Source organism: Anopheles merus, chromosome 2R (genome assembly GCF_017562075.2).
Source record: "Anopheles merus strain MAF chromosome 2R, AmerM5.1, whole genome shotgun sequence".
NCBI classification, from domain to species: Eukaryota; Metazoa; Arthropoda; class Insecta; order Diptera; family Culicidae; genus Anopheles; species Anopheles merus.
The window spans coordinates 22,947,817-22,961,464 of NC_054082.1; the positions used below are offsets into that span (position 1 = coordinate 22,947,817).

The following is a 13,648-nucleotide window of genomic DNA, read 5'->3' on the forward strand; positions in this document are numbered from 1 at the left end:
CTACTGGTGGCTGCTAACCGTTGCAGCACGCCTGACGCCTGTTCGGGTCACGTTTTGGTTTGTCGCACACTTGCACTTACTTGACTTATGATCCCATAAGACACATGATAGTGGGAGGGTTTTTTTTGGCTCAAAAGATGACTCTGCAACTTTAAGCTAGAAAGTGATGAAACAAGTGTCAACCGGCTTTTTACTTGTAATAAACGCATCTTTCGCGAGGGAAATGAGAATAGTTCATTAAAATAAATACCATCAGCTTAGCTTAACTGGAGCATATCAACATGGCAACAATCACAACAAAAAATCATCTACATTTAATATGTCATTTAATGCGCGGATGCAAATGGAGGCGCCTGGTAGTAAAACCGCTGCTTAAACAATCAATTTATCTTTGCCCACCATTCGGACGGACCAATTTCGTGCCACGTCGGGTGCGAAAATTTATTAGCTCTCACAGCCCCAACACCGCTACAGTATTATTTGGGCGTACCGCAACCGGCACGCTATCGCGCTGCACTCAACGTCGGAACACGTCACTTCAGCACTTAAGCGAAGCAGATTAGACCATCACACAAATCATGGGCACGCGCTGGGTCGCGCCAGAACATCACACGCACCCTCGCGAACGTCTCAAGAATGGTTCGAGTCACCAGCGAAGGGACGTGCGCGGCAACCGGCGAAGGGAGCAGTGTGTCATTCTACAAAGCCGTCCCACAACGGCAGACAAAAGCGTGGAAGAAATGAAGCAAAACCTGTCTTTTGCTGAAAACGGCTGATTATACGCCACTGGACACATGTCCGTTGGGTCACGCAAGCCTGGCTGGGTGGCTTTAATTGATTCATACATGTTTGATCAAACTGGAACGCTCATAAAAGTGGTGCTCGTTGGTGGTGAATTATACCATTTTTTGAGTTTATTTGTCTTTCCTCTGCACGGGTACAGAGCGGTCGGTAGTGACTGTTGTTGCCACACGTGAACGATTTCTTGGAGGGACATATTTTAGTTGTTTTTGTGACGGAGCAGCCTAAAATTAAATCATTGAAGAGTTCGTTTGCTTTGCATTTATCATTAATTGAGTGTGATGTTTCTAAAATGTTGCCAACCTCTTGCTAAACGTTCGATTTATCAACGCGTGTGTAATGAATTTAGCATACAATGGACCATTTCCTAACGTGTGCAACCTTCCGCATGGGTTTGTTTTTCATCAGACCCGGTCGGTTTGCCTGTTCGTAAAGAGACACTAGTATTATGTTGTTTTATTGAGGGTGTGTGTGTGTAGGTTTTTTGCTGTGTACATCCTCTTCACCGAATATCGTCCGCACTCTACACGGTCGAAGTCAAGCGAACGAAAGCTCATCTGTGGCGCGTGAATTCAAGTGGTCGTAAAATGTTCCATCCCTGCCACAGACCAGCGGCCGGATTGCAACCACCCGCCCCACCCGCAGAGTTCATTTCCGGTCGGCCCGAAACTGGGCCGCTCCTCGTTTCGCTGTAACTTGCCGGCTGACGTAACTGAACCAATTTGCGATGAGACAATCTAGCGGCAGTGTCCTTGTACCGTGAAAATGGTTGTGCGCCGATGTAGACCGATGGGGAGCGATTTTCCGGGTGGATTGGACATGCATGCAAGCGACGCGCACACACACACACATACACACACTTCCAAAACAGTGGCACGAACAAAAGCTCAACGACATCTAAATTACAAGTGGAAAAAGCACACAGACCGAAAAGCGCGGTACAAAAAAAAACATAAAAACGGGAAAAATAAATAAAATAAAATATATTTATTGCTTGTATGCAGCAGGAATAAATTATCCATGAATTTTTCTCGTCTCGCACTGCTTTTCCGAGCGGGTGCGTTGTTATGCAAAACGTGAAAATGAAAAAGAGAGTGAGAGAGAGAGAGAAGAAAAAAACAAACAATCGGTGGACCTCATCGAAACCAGAATTGTCTCACGTTGGCCGATCGGATGTGTGTTGTGTGTTTTGTGTGTGTGTGTGTTGCTATGGGGATTTCATGGGCGTAATACGCGACCAGCGGGCAGATAGTTTGTGGAAGCGAAGCTTGTGTACCTTTTTTGTGTCTTTCTAGTGGACATGTTTTTACAATGGCTTTTGCCTAACCCATTGTGTTTCACATCTGACCCTGGACTTTTGGAGATTGTTTTTTGTTGTTGGTTTTGTTCGGTTGTAAACGTGCGGATGTAGTCGGGACGCACGTGAAACTATTAATATCCGGTTGGTTGGAAAAGTGAATATCGAAGCGCGCTTGAATAGTCACGCAAATACACAGGGTGGAACCCTGGGGCGGAATATCTCACGGGAAAAGATACGTTTTATTGCATAAGCTGATAAAAAACGTTATTGAATTAATTATGTTATGTGTCAAAGAAGTAATAACCAAACAAAACAATTTACAGCTCCTGGCTCTAGGTGATTCGGGGAAGTGTGGAGCATTCAATATTTGATTAAGGTAAACATTTCCTTTTTGCCTGCCCAGCTAAACGCCTGAAGGTATGTGATTTGGTGCGGTGATGTTACGTATCATGTAAATAATTATAATATTGATACTGGTAACATTTATAATTACTCAATAATTTAACATTCAAAAGATAAATTGAAGAAACTTAAAAAAATACTATTTTTTATTTTAATTAGGATGAAGAGAATCAAATTCAAACACTGAAGAAAGGGCAGTAAATATTCCATTTTCCCCTGAATTGTTAAGCCAAAACCGGTCTAGATAGCTTCGCGGCTCGTAAACTAATCTAACAATCAAAATGTCCCCAGTTATTTCCAAAGTGTCGGACAGAATACAAATACACACAAAATCGATTAAAATTAACGAAACAAAGCCCAGACAAATGGTTTCCCACCGCAAAGCAAATCACCATGGATCATCGGGAACATCACCCTCAACACAAGCGAAACAATTACGGGCCCCACCTCAGCATAAATATCCAGCAGCAAATCGGCCGCTGGATTTATGCCGCACTGAAATGCCGAGCAGTGATTATCATTAGCCTTTTCTCGCAGTTTGCATCATCATAAATAAACGGTGTATCTAATCCTGTAAACCAGGCGACCATGCGGCTGGCTCAGACGGTCCTGCTGGCAGCGGCAGCAGTTGTCGTGCAAGCTGCAGAGCTGCCGGTTCGACCGTGGGGTAGTGTCCCGCTTTGCCTGCCTCGTTATGTTTGAATAATGCATGAGACAACATAATCGAATATATTGATTGACTTTTCTAACAAAACCACTACCGACCAGCGGCTGCTAAAGGGGGTGCATATCGTCTGGTTCGTGGTTAGAAGGAGTACTCCACCACCGATAGACCGATGGTTGACGAAAGTTTAGTCCGCCCGTTCCTTCTCAGGGAAGAGAGTTTGTGTGTGTCTGTGTGAGCGGGAACCAAAGCAGTGTGGCTCAAGTTTACCGTACCGTCGTTTCGGTGGGTCGTGAACACATGTTTGTTCGTCTTGTGTTTTTTGTCCCCCATTTTTCCTTCTGCTTCTCCTCTGTGCGGGGTTTTAATTTTGTTGTCAAACATCGAGTAGGTGGGCGGTGCACGAAGCCCGAGCGAGTTTGTCCGTTCATTTTTGCGCACCCTCCAATAATGTCCCATTATGGACTAGGACGACGTGTGGCAGCCAGTTCCAGCGCCAGCCAACCCTAAGATGAAGCAGATGAATGGCGTACTTAACGAGACGATTCAGCGATCGCTCGGACGGCAGCCAACGGCTAAAGCCCGGTGCGGCGATGCGCTCGATGACGATGTGTGGCAGTCGCAGTGTCCCGGAGTTACTTCTATAAAAAATCAATGAAGTAATAGTCTGTCTCGTTTAATATTAATGGGAATCAGTTTGAGTTTTTCTATTAAAAAAGTTACTCGTACTCGTGGCGGGGCGCATGAAGAATGGGCGAGTACTTTTGGTGTCGCTGGATGATGATGCTGCTGCTGCTGTTGCTGCTGCTGCTGTACACCATCCCGAAGAGTGTAATTAAATTTCCAACCCACCCTTCCTGCTGGAGGGCATCGTCCCCGCAAACCGATTGGAGCAGAGCAGCATATTGGCACGTTTGTTCACGCTCAGCAGCACCCTGCCCCGAGAGTGATGAGCACATTTTTTCCCATCACCTTGCGGGCGAATGTGGCCGACAACGGCGAGAACCGCTTCGTGGCAGAATGATGACACTCTGTCGCCGGTCATTCACAGGAAAAATGAAACCGTGTTTTGTACCGTGCGCTGACACCTGGCTGAGGTGTACAAAAATAGTCAGCTAAATTGATTGAAATGGTGCAAAATTACGCTGGAAGCGATGTGGGCGATAGGAGCTTTATCACGTTGCGATCTATTTATTTAGTTTTTATTCTGAAAGCGTCATGATGTTCTAACAACGACTGGGAAGAATTTCATTTCGTTCTGTTTCCAGCAGCCAACACTATTAAAATTAGTTCTAATCTTTTTATTGCACATTTTTACTCTTTTTTCCTCTCCATTCCTAAGCACGACAACTCGACCTCGTGTCTTTTCAGTGCCTTCGCAAGCGTTATAGCTTCGAATGAAGTATATGACTTGAAAATTGCAAGCAACAAAAAGGCAATTCTCAGTCCTTCACTTTTATTGATTTTCCACAACCGAGTTCTTGGTCCACCTTGGCCCAGCACTACTGGAGAGTGCAAAACATTGGTGATCGGCACTGGTTCACCATTCGCTTGATTAGCTGATTCATCGACGGAGGGGGAAGAGTGGGTTGAAAAAATATCTAATCAGGCCGATTGTTTGCTTTGCTTTGCCTTTTTGGTATGTGTGTGTGCAAGTGTCCGCTATAAAAAGCGCCGAACCATCTTGAGCCATTTTCGGTGAAGGTACAACAGTTAGGAATTGCCGGGAAAAAGTTTACTGTACGAGCCTCGAAAAGGGTGAATGGAAGATTTTTTTTGTGTCATTTTCACTTGATTTCTGTTTGTATTTAGAGGATAACTATTAGATTTTCTCTAAAATTTTTGTACCTGTGTATTGTGAAAACCAGTTCTTGAGTGCAAGATAGGTCTAGGACAGACGTAATATACTCAGAATAAGTTTCAGGACTGGTGCTGGATCGAATTCAGAACCAGTATCAGTATGGAATCAAATTCAGCACCTGAATAGGCTGTCGTTTGTGAATCTTTGCGGTTTTTTGGCTCATAATGGCATTTCATTTGCCTAGTCCGATAACCGAGCCAAATTAGATAGTTCGAACGATTTATGATAGCACTTAAAATGTCATTCTTTAAAGAACTTACTAACTACTGCTGCCCTTAAACAAATCCAAGCGAGCAACACACCAGCAGCATCGTCGTGTTTTTTTTTTCGCTCACATTCCGCGTCCCTTCGCTCACCAGAGCCCACCGGGACGATGCATGAAGTTTGCATAAATATTTTCATACACATTTCCTTCTCTCGTGGGAGTGGGTTTAGTTCAACGTTCGTCTTCCGGTGCATATCGTCCGCTTCACCAACCACCCATCCGTTGGCGCTAGATAAAATTGCTTCCTGAGGGGAGAGGTTAAAAAGAAGAGAAAAAAAACGTTCTGTGTTGACGGGTTCTGCTGGTCCGGTCTCTTCGGGTCGGGTTTCCTCTTCAGTTTCTCATCACTTTTATTGGCCGGGCGGTGTTTCGCGCCCGTGCTAAGCGGATCTGCTGTTCCTCAACACACTCTCTCTCTCTTCTGTTCGTTATGTTTTGACCGCCATCGTGCATGAATCACGTCACTGCGCAGGCCACTTGCACGGGCTAACGCTAGCCCCGGGGCATGTTTTATTCATGTGCGAGCGAAAACTGGACGAAATGAACGGAATGAATAAAAATCATAAACGGCAAAGAAACCGACGGGAGGAAGAAATTCGGCACCGAACTTTCGGTAAACACGTAAGCATGGGCACACATACACACACACACACACACACACACACACACACACACACACACACACACACACACACACACACACACACACACACACACACGAACAGTGCAGGTCCGGTGCTGGTACGGGCTCTTCACAAGTCATCCTGTTTGTTTTACGCCAGCAGCTTTTCACTGCCTTCCGTTTGGTTCTTACAAAAGAAAACAAAACAAACAAAGCAAAAAAAAATGGCCACCAGCCAATGATGGTGTTTGATGGAAAACCGAAGAAAATGGATGGGCGGTAGCGATGAAGAATGTACATCATGCAAGTACAATTTCTGGGTATTGTGTTTTTTTTCTCTTTCTTTTCGTTTGCTCACGCTGTTGCTGTTTGCCGTTGGAGATTCGTACACAAAAAAAAACTCAGCTCAGCTTTCCGGCACTGCAATTGCCCACCGTGTGGGACCGGTGGATCCATGCTTGGGCCCAGTGGTCACTGTCCCCTGTCTAGCGCCGGTGTTTGTTCGGAGGAAAAATTGAACCACTAACCCCTTCCGGTTCGTCGAAGTAACTCACTTAGATTTATGCTTTTATCGAGTTTTCCTTACCTCCGCCCTTCGATGGTACGGGTGGCGTCATGGCTCGAAAGACAGCCACCGAGTATGCCGCCGCAAAAAGGGGTTGCTACATACAGGGAAAACACGATCACAATGGAGCAGTGGGTAGAAAAATGAGCAGCAGAAGAGCAGTGTCATTTCTGCCAGTACGATAAATGGACTTGCTGTAACGAATTTTGCTGTATCCCTTCGACCCCTTTTGCTTGACAGGCGAACCTTTTCCTGCCGGACAGCGGGCACATTTTCATGCCCAGCACACACCGACATTTGGCGTGTGTGTGTTAGTGAGTTTTGACTTGTCCGACCGACCGACCCACCGGTACCGGTGCGCGACAGGTTTTTGGCTGGTAAAATTTCGTTGATAGGATTGCACACTGTGCGTACCTTTTTGAGCTGCAAAAGCACAGCAAAAGGACCGACGGTGAAAGGTTGAACATTAAACCCACGTTTTGGCGCTCTTCTGCCAGCTGCTGGTAAGCCGATTCAATCGTCACACCCGGTCCCGGGTGTGTGTGTGTGTGTGCATGTGTGATAGCCGGACAGATGCCTAGAGCGGATAAGTTTTGGGTGCCACGGTATCTGTTCGGTCCCATTGCGACTAATGAGCGGCTGGCGTTTCAAATAAGGCGATAGGCAATACACTTGGCAAGTGGCATTTTGCAGCGTGAATGTTACCTATTTAGCCCCAGGGGCAATTGAGCACCCTTGTCTCGGTAGGGGAGGAGAAAAAAAAACTGAACTAAACTTTCATGAACTAACTTGTCCGAGACGCTCGTACGCTTACGGGCACTTTATGCCATCTGGAGAACGCGAAATGGCCTAACCGAAAGAAGAGCAGAGCTTTTGAAAAGGAAGAAACCACCCCGCCTCGGAAAAGCTGGCTGGGAAATAAAACTATTCAACCATTCGGCACACCATTTCGCCAGTCTCGGTCGGTCCCGCATCGACGCCGTTTGGTGATGTTTGTGCCTTCCAAAAAAAAAAGTTTAAAGATCCTCTTAATTATGCTGCACTAAGACGGGTGCAGTGTGTTGTCCGGGGTTTGCCGCGCAATATTAAAAAAAGCCAAAACCCGGTAAAGTTTAACGGTCTCCGGGGCTTATAGTCCGAAAAAGGGAATCGCCCGCTTTGCCACAGAGTGCGGTGGATGGCTTTTATCGACTTCCTCCCCCCCATTCGTACGCCCAACAAAACAAGCAGATAGGGAAGCTACATGAGCCACACCGGGCTTGGAAACCTTTCAGCATAACCAGACCAAAGCAACCCCAACCAAACACAGCGATGCTTGGGGCGGGCCCTGGTCTGCCTGCGCCTGAAATGGATAAGAAAAGATGCGAAAGCAGAAGAACCCATTCAATCCCGGCGCCTTGTGGTGCGCTTTGCTTCAGCTGTTGATGGAGCAAGAGAGCGAGAGAGGTAGAGCAAGTTCATGCTTCCTTTTTTTTGGCTTTCCCAATTTGCCTTATAAAAGACAAAGTTCTAACAATGATGATGGTGTCCAATTCATAGTTCACTTCCCATTTCGCTCGCTTGTGGAAGCGAAGACCATGAGATAGGAAGTATTTTTTTCCTCACTTTTCCTTTTTCTCTGTGTGTATGTGTGTGTGTGAGGATAGTGAAAAGTTTCTCTCTTGCAGTTTGCTTAAAAGCTGAACGCCACAGCACTGCCAGTGCAATGGTTTTGCGGAGTTACCAGCGGGTGCAGCGGGCATACGCTTTTCGTTGCGGTATATTGTACGAGACCGGAAACGGCTCCTCGTCACCACCGGGGTCGGGACCCACCAAATCGACAGCAGCAGCTGAGCAAACATAATGAGAAACGCTCTGGCGAGGGTGTCGTTAATTACCGGAAAACTCACTGCAGAATAAAGGGCAGTACAGGATATTGGATAACAATAGGCAGTCCAGCAGCGCCCAAGATGCTGGTTCAATAAAAAGCTCGTTTGGATGGGAGCAGTTTGAGCTGACGTCAGAGTGTTGACACGCTGGCAGGAGACTGCTGGAGCAGTTCACTTGTATTGATTGATTGGCGAAAACTTTGTACCGAGTTGCTAAGGTTAATCCGATACGTTTCGGGACGTTTGGAACCGGTTTTGAACACGAAGCCGTGTTCTTTGCATCTTAAGTAACGCATGCGGTTGTAAAAGTAACACAAGACCGGTGGTTGCGGTAAGGACTTTGTGAAACTATATTTACAATATGTTACTAGCTGTTGTGTGGTAGATACAAGATACATGGCTGATAACTTTCAAAAAGTTTTTTGTTAACACTATGTTTTGATCTACTTCCAAAAACTTCAGTAGACAAACTGACAAAAGTTCGGTTTTGCCGTCTAAGTGTAAATATGTCCGCTTTAAATAACGTTGTCTGTACTTCCATGGATATGTTGTGTTTCTGTTTGCATCGGAAGCATTGATCACATTGTTTGGGGTATATGTTTACTGTAGAGATACACGAGGTGAGGCCAACAAACGTTTCCAGGCGCAAAATTTATTTCGTTTCGGATTTTTGTTTGTCTTTATTGACTTCAAAGCCATATATGATAGCATAGCCAGGGGAAAACTGTACGAGGCTATGAGCCCTTTTGGAATTCGGACCAATCTGGTAAAGTAAGTTAGAATGACTATGACCAACGTCCAACTTGCCAGGTGAAGGTGGATGAAAAACTCTCAGGGCCTTTTTTTATTATCAAAGGTCTGCGCCAGGGGGACGGGTGTGTCTGTCTGCCATTCAACTTGGCGCTAGAGAGGGTCATCCGGAACTGGAGGGTGGATACTTTGGGACTTCAGATCCTGGCATACGTTGATCATATAGACATCATAGGTCTGCGGCTCTCCTATGCAGCAGAATCGTACCAAGTGATCGATCAGGCGGCAGAGAACCTCGGATTGCAAACCCAAGTAGGTTTTTGAAGTCGTCCCACAATTCACCTATCTTGGGTCAAAGGTCAGTAACGACAATAGCATCGTAGCTGAGTTGCGCGCAAGGATACTGGCTGCCAACCGGATACAGGATACTGGCTGCCAACCGGAATACGAGATGTACGGCGACGTCACTGTCGTGCAGTGTATCAAGCTCGCCAGACTCCGATGGGTTGGCACTGGGTTATTAAATAAGTGGCATATGTTTTATGATATTGGCGAATGGTTTACATCACTGCTCAAATATTATAAGCCTTTTTACTTCGTGTTGACGACGACATAGAGCATATCAGGAGCTTCAATCTGGAATTGAGCTCCCTGGGCGTAAGAATATTCAATTAACAACAATTAAGTCACCGTCCTTTTAAGTTGGAATTCATTTCATAAAACTAGTGTAAATGGTATTTATTCATTTATAATCCAAATCAACACCGTGCTGAAAAGCAATTCGTAGTTATTACAAATTCCTTGTACATACTGCGACTCAAAACTTCCATTGTTATATGCTAACAAAGTAATTCTGCGTTTTGACCGTACCGTAAGCGTTGATCCCTTGAAGGGCGTAATTTCTTTTGAAAAATAATTTGCAACCATGGGGCAGAAGCCGGAAAATGGGGTAGAAATCAATAGAACACAAAACTCATCTGCTCACATTCGTTCCGGTCGCTCTGCCACGAGCCAGGTGGACCGTTTTGCACCGAAACCGAACTGCATTGAAACATGTCGAACGTTTGTCGAACGGTTTCTGGCTAGTGTTGCGATCATGACGAGGGTTTTTTCGTCCTTTTTAACCCAAAGCATAAAAAAAACCAGCCACACATTCATGTGTGGAAAAAGGGAAGTATCTTCGGCAGCTCGAAGCGCTTGGCTCCTTTTTTGCGATCGCGCACGTCTGTTTGCTTTGCGTGTTGCCTAGTAGCTGACAAGCGGCGGAACGTCGTTGCAATGCTGGTCGTCAATGAGTTTAAGCGCCCTCAATTGTTTCTAGAAACCGCACAAAAGGAACCTAGCAGAGAACAGCTCTGCTGAAACTGTATCTATGGGTGCATATGTGTATTTTCTACTTTAAGCAACCTAGCAGCAGCTTTTCGCTTGCTCGCTCGCCACTGACGGTCTGCGATTGTCCGTTTGTGAAAAGAGTTGCAGAACCATTTTTTTTTTTCGTTTTCTAAAACTGAATACGTTGCGTATGTTCTATGCTGTTCGTATTCATGTTGGTTTTTTTTCTTCGTCTACTTGTCCTCCCGTTCCACGCTAATGTTCTACAACAATTGGCATGAACATGCCCTGCCGTGCCAAAAAACATGCAGCACGGATGCAGCTGCCGAACCATCGCTGTGCAGTGTTGTTCAACAGAACGTGCATGCTCGCTCGTACTCCGAATGGATATCATCGTGGCATTCTTTTTTCCCTTCACATCTAGTCCTGGTAAGTAACCGTCTAACCGTCAAACGAAAGCAACGGTTTCGATCAGGAATCTAATTGTTCAAATGCAAATCGATCCGACAGGGCCGCCCGGGCTGTGCTGCTATTTTGGGCGCGATCAGCCATTTGGCTGCGCACATCAGGCGTTACTGGTAGAGCAGCCCGCCGGCCCGGTGCGCAATGCCAGCCGAATGCGAGCTGCCAAATGCGTTCGCGTGATGATGTACCGAAGTTGTGTGAGGGTTTTAACACGTTTTTTTGCGGCTCTTGTTGTTGCTGTTGTTGTTTGGCCGGTTTCATTCGGTTCACTCTCCGTTCCATCTTGCACAACGTAACGCAATCCTTCACCGATTGGCTTCATCGCTGCGGCAATCGACGGGCGGTATCGCTCGGGAGATCTCGTGGTGCCAGCATGCACTTTAGCATTTGAAGCTTTGTGTGTATCCGTGTGTGCTCGTGCTTTATTTCTGAACCTCCAACACATTAGCCGAGAGGAACATGAATTTTGCATTGCAACCAAAGCTGCCATAAGTGAAACACTTGAATGGCATGCAAGAGCGGTGGAACGCTGGTATCGCGCCGACCGCACTGGCCGTTGCGTTAAAAGCGCTGTGCACTATGCCTCACGGAACACGTGCGCTTGTTCGCTGGGTGTTTTGTGGCGATCATTGTCTGTTGCTCTTGCCATTTGATGCACACTGATCGATATGGATTAGACCATTGCATGAAGCTATTGAGTTAAGGCAGAAGAATCAAAACGAATCAGACGGTGGTGCTTGGAGTTGTTAAAAGCTTACGCTTTACCCTAACCATTGAAAGCCTTTGATTCTAACTGCAATTAGTTAAAGTGCGTTTAACCACCGTCGGGAGCTCCAGCTTTTCGGGGTTGTAGTGAATATGTGCTTCCAGCGGCCCCGGAAGGTATCTTTCAAAACCAATTATCAAAGCTCGGAGACGGATTGAAGGGGTTGGGTTTTTTGAAGCTAGAGCCAAAGATTGTTCCAACAGTAAACGTAAAGGAAATAAGCCAAGCTTGTAAAAATCCAACGACCACTGAACGGGCTTGTTATGTGGATTCTTCTACCGTTGCAACAAACCTTCTCAAAAGCAACCCGTTCCAACGGATGCATTACGCAATGAGAATGAAAATTCAATTTGCTCATGCACTGTTCACTGTGCAAGTGATTGAAAGGCTTCGAGCTCGATTCCATCCTTCAGCGTGCGCAAAATGTACCGATGGAACCATCATCTTGCAGAGAGCGCATGCAACGGCCTGGCTGAGAGCTGAAGGTTGGAACTTTTTTTGGTGTGTTTCCTTTTTTTCCGTGAGCCGATATGTGGCTTCTTTACAGGCGAAGAACAAAGAACAGTGGAACGGGAATGAGTTGCTGTCCAAATTCTTGCCCCGAACATCGTCCCTTGATGGATGCAGAATTTTTGTATGCTGTCTGTTGGTTTGCCTTGCCTGGGCTGGCTGGTTCCGAGCCTTGCAGTACAGTTTAGTGGGAATTTAATTAAACTGAAAAGTACGAGCGATCGGGACGGTGGTGGCACTTACCGTCTTGTTGCCGAGATTTTTAACCCGACAGTTGAGATACGCCGTTTTGCCCAGCAGCGCCGTAACGTTCTTCGAGGCGGCCACGTCAAAGTACGGTCCCACGCGCGACTGCTCCGTGGGCTGGGCCGTCGTCTCGACGTTCGTTGGCCTGCTGCTGCTGCTGCTGCTAGCACCAACTGTTGCAGCACTTCCGCTGCTACTGCTACTGCTGGTGGTGCTTATGCTGCTGCTGCTGCTGCTACTGCCACTACTGCCAGCACTGCTTGTGCTTGTGCTGCTGCTTACACTAGAGCTACTGCTAATGCTACTACTACTGCTACTGCTGCTGCCGCTGCCGCTGCTACTGCTACTGCTGCCGGTTAGCAAATTGCCCGGCTGCCCTGCCTGACTACTGCTGTCTTTCGTTGATGCGGTATGCTGCTGCTTTGGTATCGCGTCTCGTTGTGCTGCGTTTACTGTGAGGCAAAAGAAAGAAATAGAGAGAAGGAAATGATTATTTGTTTTTTGACAAAGTAATGATCAGGTCCGTACAATGAGTGAAAATCAATATATTTCGGACAACAAAAAAAGCTTATCAGAGTTTATTAATCCATAGAACAACAAATTTCAAACTGTTCGATGAAGTGCTTTACGATGTATAATATGTACCCTTAGTAAATTAATTAATAAGTTTACATCTGGTATTAGCTGGCTCAATTGAGTGAGTAAAATTTATGTATCATTTTCACTTGAACATGATGGAGGAAAATGATTTTTTCCATACGAAATCATTTCTGAAATATTCTACTTTTTCCACCATTTTTCTACCCTTAGCTAGCCTAATGCCTATCCTTTTGCAATGTTTCTTGATCTGCTAGTTTGCCAAAATGTATATGACATCATGCGTTTCATATCATATCATACCAAACATTGTCATATTAGAGAAGGTAACAGCTAGAGGGTAATAGAAGAACGACTAAAGTTAGCTGTGCATTTAATACTTTGTCTACACTCCATTTTGGTCTAATGGAAACCTTACTGCCATTGCAATTGGTTTGAAAAAAAAAAACATCAAATTGATTTCAATAGTGAACTTCAGCTTCAGTAATCTGGGAAAATAAAAAAAAAACTCAATATCAATTTTGTCGTGTTACAACTTGATCTGGCTGGTTTTTTTGTAATAAATTAAATTTACTCCCCATTCGGTAAGCTTTACATGCCCGCCATCCAGCCAGGATTCAAATTCAAAATTTAC

At 45.6% G+C, this 13,648-nt stretch overlaps 1 protein-coding gene across 6 annotated transcripts in view; it reads right to left on the reverse strand.

Moving 5' to 3' along the window:
* Window positions 1–13,648, reverse strand: part of LOC121588087 (nuclear pore complex protein DDB_G0274915-like) — a 194,640-nt gene that overhangs the window by 20,262 nt on the left and 160,730 nt on the right. For all 6 annotated transcript variants that reach the window (XM_041905657.1, XM_041905653.1, XM_041905654.1 and 3 more), the window contains exon 6: window positions 12,415–12,869. In XM_041905657.1, the coding sequence (XP_041761591.1) occupies window positions 12,415–12,869 (455 nt within the window). The remainder of the gene's footprint in view (window positions 1–12,414; window positions 12,870–13,648) is intronic.